The sequence below is a fragment of the Phaethon aethereus genome (genome assembly GCF_964289735.1).
Source record: "Phaethon aethereus genome assembly, chromosome: 5".
NCBI classification, from domain to species: Eukaryota; Metazoa; Chordata; class Aves; order Phaethontiformes; family Phaethontidae; genus Phaethon; species Phaethon aethereus.
In genome coordinates, this window is record NC_138579.1 from 2470653 (window position 1) to 2484682 (window position 14030).

Genomic DNA, 14030 nt, shown 5'->3' on the forward strand with positions numbered 1-14030 from the left:
TATGATTAAAATTTAATGACATTTTTGCTGTTGAGGCTACAAACAGTTTATCTGATGTTTTGTTCCTGAAGTACAACATCTGAACTCACACCTCTACAGAGCACTGCAGATACATTTGGTGCTCACTACAACCATCCCCTGGTCTGTCTGACAAGAGAAATAAGCATTAAATGTGGAAAAAAGGTCTGTGACAGAAATCACAGCACCCTGACTGAGGGACAACATTGAAAGACAAGTGAGCAGGAGACTCCTGGAGTTGCACCAGGCTCCTTGGGACTGAGACGCTTGTGCATCGGAGCACATCGCAAACTGACTGCATGGCGTGCTCTAAACCCAGGATGACAGTGCTGCTTTGTGTAAAGAACTGCAGTTAACCACTCCGCATACATGCTGGGGCCCACCAAAAACCTATTTAATTCTAGAAGTTGGGTTTATTCCTACCACTCATTTGAGACAGGAAAACAAATCCCAATAAGCCTCTTTTGTTTCCTTCCCTGCTGTTGCTTCTAAACGCAAACTTTGAAGGCCAAGCAAAAGCTGTTGCTGACTTGGGCTACACTTGGCTGGACTGACCTTTCAGTCTCTCTAAGCACCATGGTTTTGCCCTGATAAGGACAAACATACCAGCCGTTTACACATCCATATCTTCTCCCCTATTGATACTCTCCTCTCCAATTTGAAAACTTTGTTCCTTTCTGCTTCTCCGAAGAGGTTCTGCATTTGTTTGGGGAACACAGACATTCCACCACACATGAAGGTGCTGGCCAATGTCTCAACACAGGCTTTGTCCTTCCCACCTAACTCCTACCATTAGGTTCAGCATGCTTGCTTTGGAAAGAAAAGAAAAAACAAAACATAAAACCCAACAAATTAAATGTAAGGCAACACAAGGCTTTCCCCCCACCATGATACTGCTGCATTCCTGTCTTGCCTATTGCTTCTTTCAGTTGTTTATTCAAGCCCCATCATACCACTCAGCACCAGATAATAATTAAAATTGAGCAGTTCCTTCTTTTGCAATACAAATCTGCAATACAAAACCCCGTCATCCACACACTGTGGACAATAGCTGCAATAATGCAGGTGACAATGGGTCAGCCCTGCTAACCCCAGCTGGTAGTGACGAGGTACCAGGTCAGCCCAGGCACCTTTGGGGAATCAAGCACCCAGCCTACACTGAGAATGTCCCCTGCCAGCCACCACCTCCATTTCTGTAGGACAGGCGGTGTGGTCAGTGCCTTACTGCTCCAACCAAGCTGGCACACAGTGAAAAAGCTCAGCATCCACACCAGTCCCCCGCAGCCGAGAGAGAACATCAGTGCCACTTGGACCACTCCCTTACACCACCCAAATTCCCAACAGGCAGGGTGCATGTCCCCAGGGCCACACATGCCCCGGAGGAGCAGCAATCTGGCTCTGCTCAGGGCATGCAAGCGCCAAGCTCGGGAAGCAGCAGGTATCTCCTAGCAGCCTCTCAGCTGCAAGGGGAGTAGCTACTTGTTGACAGAATGGCCATCAGCACAACACTCCACTCCTACAAGCACAAACAAAACACAGCGGAACAGAGCCAGGGAGAAAATTTTGGGTCTTCCAAATGCAGATCCTCCCATGCACTGCTTACCAGGAGAGCCAAGCTACCTGCCACTCTCTCCACACACAACCAGCAGTAAGTGCACATCTTAGCCCCTTGGCTTCAAGCGGATAAAATGACATAGTCCACTAGCGCTGCATAGGAGAAGGGATGGCAGAAGCATGTGAGGGGGAGGAATCTGCTACGGTTCTGCAGAAGAAAGCCTCAGTGCTCATTAGGGCATCCCCAAAATAGTCAAAATCCCAGAGCTCGCTGGGAGCAGAGAGCACAACTCTCAGACGGCTGGACTACCTGTGTCAGCTGCAGCTGCTGCCTCCCCCCACTCCTGGAGCTTGGCCGGGACAGGGGGACAAATGTGAGGACCCCATCACTTGCCAGAGAGCATTGGGCCATGCTGGTGGGGACAGAGAGTACCCCTGCAGCTGCCCCCATTGCCACCCTGCAGCAACTGGACGAGGACTCGGGCATCGCCCTCCCTCCACTCAGCACATTTTGCATCTCAGAACGTACCGCTCGTGACAGGGTAACGTAACCCAAGGTGTGGCAGCACACGGAGGTGAAAGACATGGGGAAAAAAACACCCAGAGCAAAAAAACCCCAAAAACCCCAATGTAGGTGAGATTATACTGACAAACAAGATCTTTATTGATCAGCCTTTAGTGGACAACCAGGAATACAAAATCCCAGCCAGCCCCTGCTCTTTCAGTAGATGTTGCTTCCTCTAACCCCCATGGTCCAAATGTCACTGCTCATCATTGACAAGCACAGTCGTTGCTGCCACCGGCCGGACCCCTGCCAGCACAGGCTAGAGCTGCCAAAAAAGGTTAGAATAAGCTACGCCCCTCCTTAGGCCATGCAGAGGAGCCTCACTAGGGTAAATAAAATGTCACCCATTAGCTACATAAACCAGCAAATCACTTATTTATGTTACAGGGTAAGCGGCCTTAGTACATACGTACATGTCTCCTGTCAAGTTGACAGACAGGTACAGCACAACCATAAGGTTCCTGGGCTAACATCTGGAAAATGGACGGGTCTGACGGGTGACACTGCAGCCCCTTGCCCTGCAGGACACCCAACCAGCCCCAGCGAGTCCATCAACATGGACTGTGGGCTCAGCCAGCCACACACAGAGGAGGACTCGTGACATTGCCCTCACTTCCCAAACAGCAAAGGGCTGTGCAGGATTTTGCTCAAAAATTCAAACATACCGCTGGGCTGAATCCTAAAAGCAGTAATTTCTCAAAAAATGGGCTGCATTTGCCCACCCACCGTTAGCCTCACCTGAGCACGGATGTGGCATTTTAAAAACTCAATCAATGAAAATTAGTTTCTCGGGCATCTAATGGTGCATTTAATAGATGTAGTGATGAGTGTTGTGTATAAGAATGCTGCGAATTATGAATAGCAGTGATACATCAAATGCTGTTACTGCACAGATAACAAGTAGACATGCAATGATGTGTTGGGGTGCTCAGAGCTTTCTGCATAATTAGGAGTGAGCCTAAGTTTTGGGGAACAACAGTGTGCAAGTTTTTGTAATTCTCTTCTCTCCTCCCTTGCAATAAGGACTGTAGGCTTACATTATTCTCCACAAAGGTCTCATGGATTAGACCTCAAAAAAATTTAAACAAAAGTTTCAAAACTGTTTCCAGTTTGAAAGTGCAACCAGGACTCTGAAAACAAATTTCCCTATCTCCACCTCCCTGTAGCTAATGGTAGGGAGAATTTTGTGGCACATGATGGGAAGCCAGTGAGAGTAAATCTGAAGACATATTTTCAAAGAGAGGCCCCTATAGAGCAGTGTCAGTTCAACATGACTTGGAGCAGATCAGAGAGAGGCATATACAAGCCATCAGCCTGCTACAGAACTACAGCGATTGATTGAAAAGTTAAAAGCAATGCCTGAAAGACAAAAAGGCATTAACATGCACTTTGGTAAAGCACACAGGAGGACTGACGTGAAAGAGAAAAAAAAAAAGAAAACATTAATTCCTCCTCCCAGACTTCCACTTGCAGCAAACATAGAATTGTAGAATCTTTGGGTTGAAAGGGATCTTTTAAGGTCATCTAGTCCAACCCCCCTGCAATAAGCATCCACCACAAGCAGCCTCAAACCATGCAGGATGTCATGGGAAGGCTGAAGAGGCAGCAGAGTGGCCTGGCCCCACACGTGCACACCCACACCAGCTTCGTTTCTTTAAAGCCATGAGCGTACCCTTAAGGAGAGGAACCCCATAAGCAGCACCTTCTCTTTGCCTTTTCCAATCCGTGAAGGAAGGAGGAAAAAATATGGGTCCCACCTAGTTTGGTCTGATTCCCCGTTGCTACAAACCTCCTGCTACAGTCCCTTGTGCCCACAGGGAGGGAGTGTAAAAGAGCACAGAACTGCAACAGGCACTTTGCACAAGCAGAAGGGGCTTCCCCAGGGCAAACCGAGAGCACTCTCACACAGAAAAGCACACTTGCTCCAGGGGTCTCAGCCCTGCTCTCTTCCCCAGGGAGGGCGTTCGGAGCTACAAGCACTCCCATGCTGGCATAATGTGCACACAAAGGCATACGTATGTGTAAAGGTGCCCTGGATACGAACTTGGATGTTCAGGAGCCACCTTGCAAAATAAAGGAGAAGGACACATCTGCAACCTTCTGAGAGAGACTGTTTTTTCTCCCTCTTTATATCCCAAGGGGAACTTTTATCGTGGTAGAAAGGAAAAGCAGATAGACACTGTGCTGGTAACAGCAGTTGCACAGCACAGGAGGCTGCAGCAGAGCATCAGCAAGGTCTCCTCTCCTTGGGGATCTCCCATGGCATGGTGGGGGTTGAGGAGAAAGGTGCTTGGGCTGGAAGAGCTCACAGAGGAGCCTTTGGAGAGCCCCTGAGGACCATCTCCAGTTGCAGCAATTTACAGCACTGGCCTGAGGCTCACTCATAGGCACCTCTCCAAGCACAGAGTCACTGGGCTCCTTTTAGGCCGAACGGAAGGCAATGACTTCAAAACATCAGATGAGAAGACCTGATGTCCTCTATAGCCAGACAGAGGGCTCAGCTTGGTCATCCTGTAGGCTCAGCTTCTTAAGCTGACCCATCCTGTAGTGCTGGCATCTTCTCCAGCCCATCGCTAGGTCTGGCACATGCCTGCCTGCCATTTGGCTGAGACTGTGAGAGGAGCCAGAGGAGGAAAGTTCACAGGAGATTTTCTCCGGTGGGAGAAGCGAACACAATACAGGCTCCGAGAACCGAAAACACAATCCCACAGACAGCTCTGGGGACTGAAGAGCTTTTGATGTGGGGGGGCCCAAGCCGTGCCAGCATCCACAAAGGCCACTTCTCGGAAGGAAGGATGCAGGACGGATGGTCTCATCAGCTAACTCACAGCACGCTTTCACCGCTTCGTTTTCGACCTCACTTAATGTGTGTTTCCTGCCCACTTCTCACTTGGGGGGGGGAATACAGTGAACACCGATGGGGGATTTTACAAACGCCTAGTACAGAGCTGCTGACTTCTTACAGTGTTTAAAACAAAAGGAGTTTCTATGTACGCCAATAATAATTGAAAAAGTTTGAAAAACACATGCAAGTTGAACAGCATTCTTAGAATAGGTACATAATTACATGTTTTATAAACTGACTTCCCAGGGTCTGATAAGATATAATTTTGAAAATAATTTCCATACAATTTGCAAACCTTCTGTGCAAAAATCAGTAAAAAATCGAAGTATTGAAAATACTGGCAATTACCACAAAATGTGGATGGAAGTCTCTTGCAGAAAAAAGAAAAATAAAAACGTATTTTCACCACTTCCATCTGCAAGAATAGGAAGAATCCTGCCAGAGACTTCCGCTTAAACCTATCATATTGAAGGCTGTCTGATCACGAGAATCCAACAACAATATATTGTCAAGTTTCATATACAAATTCTGCACATATAAAAAAGGAAGGCTTAAAAATAAATGCCATATCCCCCCCTTTCAGCCATCCCTTCTGTTGTGCCTCTTGGTCACAACAGATACACACTGCAGAACCTGGCCCATAAAGCAGAATGTATCCAACAAGCAAAAGAAATAAAAGGCTTACACTATCTGTATTTAAAATACCCAAGAGTAATTACTGGCAGGTAACAGTAGTTCTCCAACAGCTGGAAACAGCCAGCACCAGCTTGATAATTTTAATGCACCCTGATCTCCCGCCTGACCCTGATCGGTGCTTTTCTCCATTGACAAAAGCAACACAAGCGTTGGTGAGATCCATGGCAGTCTTGTTTAAGAGAAGCCAAATTTCACGGGCGATGAGTCCAAGGGGCTGCAGCTCCCACAGAATGCATGCTGGAGCTTAAACACGGCAATGCAAAAAGCTATGGTGTCTTAGCCTTTTTTTTTTTTTTTTGTTTACACTTTCTGGAGCACTAAAATTGAATGGAAATTTAATAGGAAGGTGATAAAAAGGCTAATGTTCAACCACAGTCCTGCCAAGCCTCCTGTATTTCGCTGCAGAATCACCCATCTGAGACTACCAAAACTATCCCCCTGCTCTCAGGCAATTAATCCCCAAAAATATTGCGAGTCGCAGAGAGTTGTAACACGAGAGCCAGCATGAGAGCACAGACCGAGGTGCTGGCTGACAAAGAAAATCTATAAACAGGTAAAATGAAGAGAAATCAATCTTCCATCCTGAATCCCAGATGAGAAAATAGAGCTTTCTTGATAAGACATTTTGGTTGAACAGCTTTCCACCCCCCCCCCCCAATTCAGCAGCATCATAAGCTTTGTTACCGCTTGAAACGGCACCTTTCATAGCTGGTCCAAAGCGTTGCCTGACAGATAACAGCCCCGCTCACTTTGAAGCTGCCTCAAGCCTCCAGGCAGGCAGGTTTGAGAAGGATCTTTGATTTCAGCTCCACCAAACCTCCCAGGCTGCCAGTCAGCTTTGCCGGAGCAGATGGCAGAGACGGTTTGAGAAACATTCACCAAGGAAACACCCTAGAAGTATTAGGCTACCTTTATCCCGCTCTTTTCTGCCTGTGCTCACCTCCACCCAAGCATACAGCATGCCAAAACACACTGCATCCGGAGCCAGCTGCTCTGGGTCTTAAAAAGTTGCTAAACAAGCCTGGATAAGAAAAGTTTGGGAAGGCGGAATGAAGCCAACATTCCTAACAGGCACTGAGGATTCCCTAAAAAGCAGCAGGGTGTCCTCAAGGTGGGAGGTGCTCCCTTCCTGCTTCAACTGGTGCTACATTAAAACATGGTTATCAGCTTTTGTGAACGAGGTCTGTATCAGCCCAGAGTCTCTCACTCAGTCCTCCCAGCGAGGAGCCACCAGCATCTCCCCTGACAACATTCAATCTCCCACGGTGTGGGCAACGTTGGAGCGAAGAGGACAACCAGCAACGACAGAGAATACAATAGCAGTGCAATAAATACTTTTCCTACTTTGTGAGGCACTGAATATTAAACTTCGTAACAGCAGCACTAATTTTGAAACAGCACTGTTCTCATTGGGGGTGTTATCAAAATGTCTGGACACTTGGCCCAGTCTATTTTTTTTTTATTATTATTATTTTAGGGCTTTTTTCCTTCTCCTTCACCTGGCAAAGACTAGACAAAGATCATTTAATTTAAAAGAAGAATGGCTTGTTTTATAACATGGCTTTAATGTGTGACTCCAGCTCAGAGAGTGCAGCTGTGTGCAGTTAGAGTTGAGTTTTTTAAGACACTGCCTGAACTATGCCTTCCCTGGAACCAGCACAGGCTAAACTTCAACTTCTTTATTTTTAAATCTTCTCATTAAATTGGGAACAGCTACCAAGTAAACGGCAGAGAATCGGCACATCTCGCCTTCCTGGAGGAACATCACTCATCTGCAGACTTGAGGTCTCCAGTGAATCCCCTCTCCCCAGCTCACTGCACATCACAGCTCCCGCCTGTCCTACGTGATTGCTTAAGAGGAAGGTGCTTAATTCACCACCCTGTGAAGAAAATCCTTGCAAGGTATTCTGCTGTTCAAATCCTCATACATATACGTGCACCTTCAGCCCTTGGTACTCTGCTTGCTTACCAACAGAGCAAGAAGAGGGGACGCTTTGGCAATGGCCACTTTACGGGAACAGAGCGCAGGTTTTGTTCGAAGAGCAAAGGAAAAGATGGAAACGGAAAAGCAGAGCAGGGGGGTAATAAAGCATTACACTTGCACGGGTCTTGAAAGGTCCTGATCTAAAATAACCTGTTAGCGGGTGAGCGGGGGACAGAGCAGGGCAGCTGTAAATGTGATTCTATAAAATAGAGCTAGGCCTGAGAAAAGGGTAATTTCTTTCTTTCTAAATTTTGTTTCCTGCAGGGCTGCAATGCTGTGGTTCCAACGATACCCAAGGCCCAAGAGCACAGCAAGATTCCCCCCAAGTTTTCATGTGCCCCCACTCCAGCTGTTCACTCTGGTGCATACTGGCTGCGTTCAGCCATCCCTGTCCTCCTATTTGTTCTTCCTTTCCTTCTACTAACCTCCATGATCTCAAACTCTCACAACAGGACCCCATGTTACAGCAGAACACAGACTTGCTGGTTTTAGTACCATGTTCCTAGCCAGGCATTCAAAAAAAAGTCATAAACTTTTCTGCTGTTGATGTTTCTTCTGCAACACCCCAGCATCGAACCAACAGCCTGGACAAATACCCCACCTCGGAGCCAGCTGCACTGATCTCTACCACCCTGCGCCAGTCTAGTCCTTAGCAGAAGATGAAACCAACCTGCAGAGGCTCAGGGACAGACAGGGCAGAGGAAAGGTGCGGTGCCCAGCGGCAGGCTGCCACGGGCCACGGCGGGGGCTCACCTGTGGCCGAGGATGGCCGGTGACCAGGCAGGTCAGCTCCAGCGTCTCGCCCTCACGGATGGTGTAGACCCTCTCTGAGTAGCGCTCCTCCTCGATGTTGCACGCCAGGCCCGAGTGCACAATCCGCACGGTGGGGGGGGCTGCAAGAGCCAGAGAGAGAAACCAGGTGAGCATCATCGCCTGCACCCTGGGGTGCGCTCAGACCCGTTCCCGCTGCAGCAGCCTGGGACCCCTGCGTACCCCCAGCTGGCAGGACCGAGGCTGGAGCCGAGCATTTTCACCACGGAGAATGCTCTCTTGCTTACTCAGCACACGCATATTTGGTGTCAGAAGAGATTGCTACGGTATTTATTAATACCTAGCAATCCCCAGAACGACACCTCCACAAACTCATTTGCATTCCAGTTATTTTTGTTTCAATTTCCAAATGAACTCCACATTATTGTTCTTTTTTATTACATATCTTTCTAACCATATTATCACACTCATTATACAAATGAGAAGCCTTAATTAAACCATTAAATTTAAGCAAGAGAAACAGCGGGACTGATGGTGCTTCCTTCCAAAGTCGATACCAACATCCTGTTGTTGTCACAGGGATCAGGATTTGGACCAGAGATTAAATTCAAGCAGAACCCTTACTTTAATTTGCTTGTATATGCAACCTGAACTGCAGGAAGCTATGCTGTTTTACAAGGTGTACATGTAGGAAAACTGCGATGTGGTTGCTAATACCGCACATACAAATTACAGCTCTGTTTCAGCAAGTCTCCAAAGCATGTTCCTGGCTCTACAGTTTTCTTTATTTCCAAATCATGAAATTCACAACTATTAAAAGTTTCAGAGAAGGGATCAACACAATAAGAAAGCTGAGTTACAGTCCTACCACCAAATAAAGTAACATAAACTAAACAGTAGAAGAGATAAAATGTAATTCTAGTGAGCTTTAAAGACCCCGTATTTCACCCTCCCTGCTCATCAGTGTGCTGCTCCCGTACAGCGAAAGCAGATACACCTTAAAGTCCTAACTGAAGTCTTAAATTGCAAGTAGAACAATTAGAGCTGAGCCCAACAGGACTCGAAGGCGTCGAGCTCCCAGCTCCATTTCCTACAGACAAGAGCCCTGTGCTGCTGGGATAACATCTGTGCGTCCTCCCCGAGTCCCTTGCAACAGCTGTACCCCCCTCCCCAGGACTGCAGCTCTGTTTTCACGGCTCCGTGCTGCACATCGCCTCCCTCTTTGCCTACTGGTTCTTTGATCAACTTGCAATCGCTGTGCTGACGCTCGCGTCGGGCGCACATGGGATTCCCAGGGTGCACCGCTCCGATACCCCTGCAGACCTGCCCATCACCATCACTGGCCCAGCCTGCACACAGCTCCCAGCTGACACAGCCCGCTGTGATATCAGCTGCTGCACAATGCCTAGAAGTGGTACAAGACTGCTAATAATTCAAATTTCTGACCCTTGCTCTCCAGAGGCTGAAGAAAATGAGACTCGAGCAAAGGACCCTGAACAGGACAGTGTCAGGTCAACTAAATGAACAGGAAGAGAATAATTATTTCAGGCTGTAATGACTAAGCCTGATTCCCAGCTACCTTGCATTGCCCCTGTTCATCTCAGTCTACTCTATTTAGATCATTTTTCAATGTGCTCGGCCTAGGTTAACCTCAGCAAGTGCTTAAGAAATCTGTCCTCAGCGGAGCCTCTCTGCAGAGCACCAGCGCAGGCAGAAGAGCTCATGCAGGGAATGGATGTTTCCTGCATTCCTGGTGTGCTCACAAGTCTAACAGTACCAGGTGACACAGGTCTGGAAGACCACCACATCAGCAGAGACAACAGTTGGGTGGCCACTGAATACTAACCAAGTGGGCTCAAGAGCAAAAAGCCCCCCTCCAGCTGCAACACGGCTGCGAGCTCCAGCAAAGCCTCCAGCAAGTTCTCCTCGAGCCACCACGCACCGAGTTTCAAAGAACCATCAGCTCACCACCTCCACTCTCCTGCAGGCAGCCCCTATTTAGCAAAGATGAATACAGTTTAAAGACCAATGCATCCCTGCTCTTGGCAGTTTTGTGAGGCCAGAAAGAATTGTTCCCTTGTAGCATCAATTATTTCCAAGTACAACACAACAACTGAACAGGCAATGCTCAGCCTATGGTCACATTCAGTCAGACAAGTATATCCACCTGCCTGCCTATGCAGGAGCTGCCTCAGCTTTGCCTTCCTACTGCTCAGGAGAACTGTTCTGCAGCCCCAGCACCCTCCCCGTACCATTACACAGCTGTGCTTTGCAAGGCTAAAGATGTTATTTACTGCTTGGAAGACACAATTCGAACCCATCCATCCCTTTGTACCATAGATCCAGGCTGCACTTCCCATGGAGCTCACTGTCGCTCCTGCAAAGAAAGAGATGTCCTTGTTTAGGAGTCAGTCCTGTGTGTCACACTCTAACCTTAAAACAATCTGTTAAATCTTAATTATTATAATTTTTTCTAAGTAGAACAGCAGCACTAATGCTTACTCTACTGCAGCTTTCCCTGTGCTAGGAGAGCTGCTTCCCCTCCACAGGCCTCCAGAGTTCAATGTCCTGGGAGATGGAGCATCCTCCTTGTTCTGCCATGCACAGCTGCTATACAACAGGGCTCTGGGCCACGACTGGGGCTTTTATGCTCTCCCACAATACAAAAAGTAAAATACTGAAATGTTAAAGCAGAGCCACGGAGCAGAAAGGTAAAACAAGGTTCAGCACAGATTATGAGACTTCTGATAAAATTAGAAGAGTCAGCAGCATTATGCCAACATCCAGCTGCCTTTTAAATCCATATTACATTAATATTACATTTTCATTCATATTATATTCATATAACTTCAAATTACATTTGAAGTGTCCTTCATTTTAGTGTCTATGTCACTGTTCCATATCCATTAGGTTTGGGAAGGCAATACAGAAAAGAAAAAATACACCCCTGTGTCTTATTATGGCAAAAGAATGCACTGCTTTAAGAGGAGATCAAACAAATAATGGAAAACAAAAAATAAAACTTAAAGAAGTAAGAATAAAGTCTTACGGTTCAGAAGACATTGCATAATTATGAAATGTCACCTCCCTCTTTACTGCAGGAATATTCATTACAGCTACTTCTGAAATATGCCTCCAAGGATTTAATACCAGACAAGACATTAAAGTAATATATACTTGGCATTTATTTTGTTTGTGTATTTTAGAAGAATCTGTCTTGTAATTATACACAGTAAATATTGCATGAAAGAATCCATCACGGTGCTGTTCCCGGGAATGGACACACACAACGCAAGGAAAGCTAAGTGTAAGGTCAGAAGGAAAAGCCGTAACAAACCCAAGAACAACCCAGTCTAGCTTCTGCTGCAAAGTAGTTGTGTGGCTCCATGAGATTTCTTCTTTCAGATGAAAAATGGTGCCAGCCTGACCTTTCACCATATCTCATTATATATTGACATTACATAGGTCCCCTTTATTGGCGGATCTTTTCCAGCAATTTCAATTTATTTCCCTTCTCTGTCTCTTGCACACACATACACACCTACACAAGCAATTTGGTTCCAACTTGCAACAAGTTCCCCAGACAGTATAGACCGGGGGGGGGGGGGGGGGGGCGAGCACGGAAGTCATAAAAATTTCTGTGAAGGCAAAATTAGAAATGTCCAAACTTGAATATGTGTGCTGGTATCTAGACACACTTAATAAAAAAAGACAAAGGACAAACCAGATGCTGTGATGAATGCTAGCTACCTTTGAAGAACAAGCAGAATAAAATTTCCTTTCTAAAGCAGTGCAGGAATAAGTAGAAGAGTTTTTTTCCAAACCTGGTCACCCAGAGAAAGCAAATGAGCAAGTAAGAGTTAGTATAGTATCATGCAGAATCATTAAGGTTGGAAAAGACCTTTAATATCATCAAGTCCAACTGTCAACCCAACACCACCATGCCCACCTAAACCCTGCCCTGAAGCACCATGTCTACACGTTTTTTGAATACTTCCAGCAATGGTGACTCCACCATCCCCCTGGGCAGCCTGTTCCAATGCCTCATCACTCTCTCAGGAAAGAAATTTTTGCTCATATGTAGTCTAAACCTCCCCTGGCACAACTTGAGGCCATTTCCTCTCATTCTGTTGATAGTTGCTTGGCAGAAGAGACCAACACCCACCTCACCACAACCCCCTTTCAGGTAGTTCTAGAGGGAGATGAGGGCTCCCCTCAGCCTCCTCTTCTCCAGACTGAACAACCCCAGTTCCCTCAGTCACTCCTCATCAGACTTGTGCTCCAGACCCCTCACCAGCTTCGTTGCCCTTCTCTGGACACGCTCCAGCACCTCAACATCCTTCTTGTAGTGAGGGGCGCAAAACTGAACACAGGATTCGACTTGTGGCCTCACCAGTGCCCAGTACAAGGGTACACTCACTTCCCTACTCCTGCTGGCCACACTAGTGCTGATGCAGGCCAGGATGCTGTTGGTCTTCTTGGCCACCTGGGCACACTGCTGGCTCATGTTCAGCCAGCTGTCAACCAGCACCCCCAGGTCCTTTTCCGCCAGGCAGCTCTCCAGCCGCTCCTCCCCAAGCCTGTAGCTTTGCATGGGGTTGTTGTGACTCAAGTGCAGGACCTGGCACTTGGCCTTGTTAAACCTCACACAGTTGACCATGGCCCTTGGATCCAGCCTGTCCAGATCCCTCTGCAGAGCCCTCCTGCCCTCCAGCAGATCAACACTCCCACACAACTTGGTGTCATCTGCAAACTTACTGAGGGAGCACTCGATCCCCTCATCCAGATCATCGATAAAGATATTGAACAAGACTGGTCCCAAAACCGAGCCCTGGGGAACACCGCTTGTGACCAGCCGCCAGTTGGATTTAATGCCGTTCACCACAACTCTCTGGGCTCGGCCATCCAGCCAGTTCCTCACCCAGCGAAGAGTAAACCTAAGCCACGAGCCGCCAGTTTCTCCAGGAGATGCTGTGGGAGACGCTGTCAAAGGCTTTACTAAAGTCCAGGTAGACAACATCCACAGCCTTTCCCCCATCCACTAGGCTGGTCACCTGGTCATAGAAGGAGATCAGGTTGGTCAAGCAGGACCTGCCTTTCATGAACCCATGCTGGCTGGGCCTGATCCCTTGGTTGTCCTGCAGATGCCCTGTGAGCACCCTCAAGATGAACTGCTCCATGATCTTCCCCAGTACGGAGGTCAGGCTGACAGACCTATAGCTCCTGGGATCCTCCTTCCAGCCTTTCTTGTAGATGGGTGTCACACTGGCAAGCCTCCAGTCATCTGGGACCTCCCCTGTTAACCAGGACTGCTGATAAATGATGGAGAGTGGCTTGGCAAGCTCCTCCGCCAGCTCCCTCAGTACTCTTGGGTGGATCCCATCAGGCCCCATGGACTTGTGGGTGTCCAGGTGGTTTAGCATGTCCTTGACTGCTTCCGCCTGGATTATGGGCAGGTTATTGTGCTCTCCATCCCTGTCTTCCAGCTCAGGGAGCTGAATACCCTGTGGATACCTGGACTGGCTATTAAAGACTGAGGTAAAGAAGGCATTAAGTACCTCGGCCTTGTCCTCATCCTTGGTGACAATGTTCCCCGC

General features: G+C 47.6%; 1 protein-coding gene across 1 annotated transcript in view; it reads right to left on the reverse strand.

Annotated features, from left to right (window-relative positions):
- MDGA2 (MAM domain containing glycosylphosphatidylinositol anchor 2) overlaps positions 1–14030 on the reverse strand; it is a 390338-nt gene that overhangs the window by 243543 nt on the left and 132765 nt on the right. The window contains exon 2 of the mRNA XM_082000249.1: positions 8416–8555. Within this exon, the coding sequence (XP_081856375.1) occupies positions 8416–8555 (140 nt within the window). The remainder of the gene's footprint in view (positions 1–8415; positions 8556–14030) is intronic.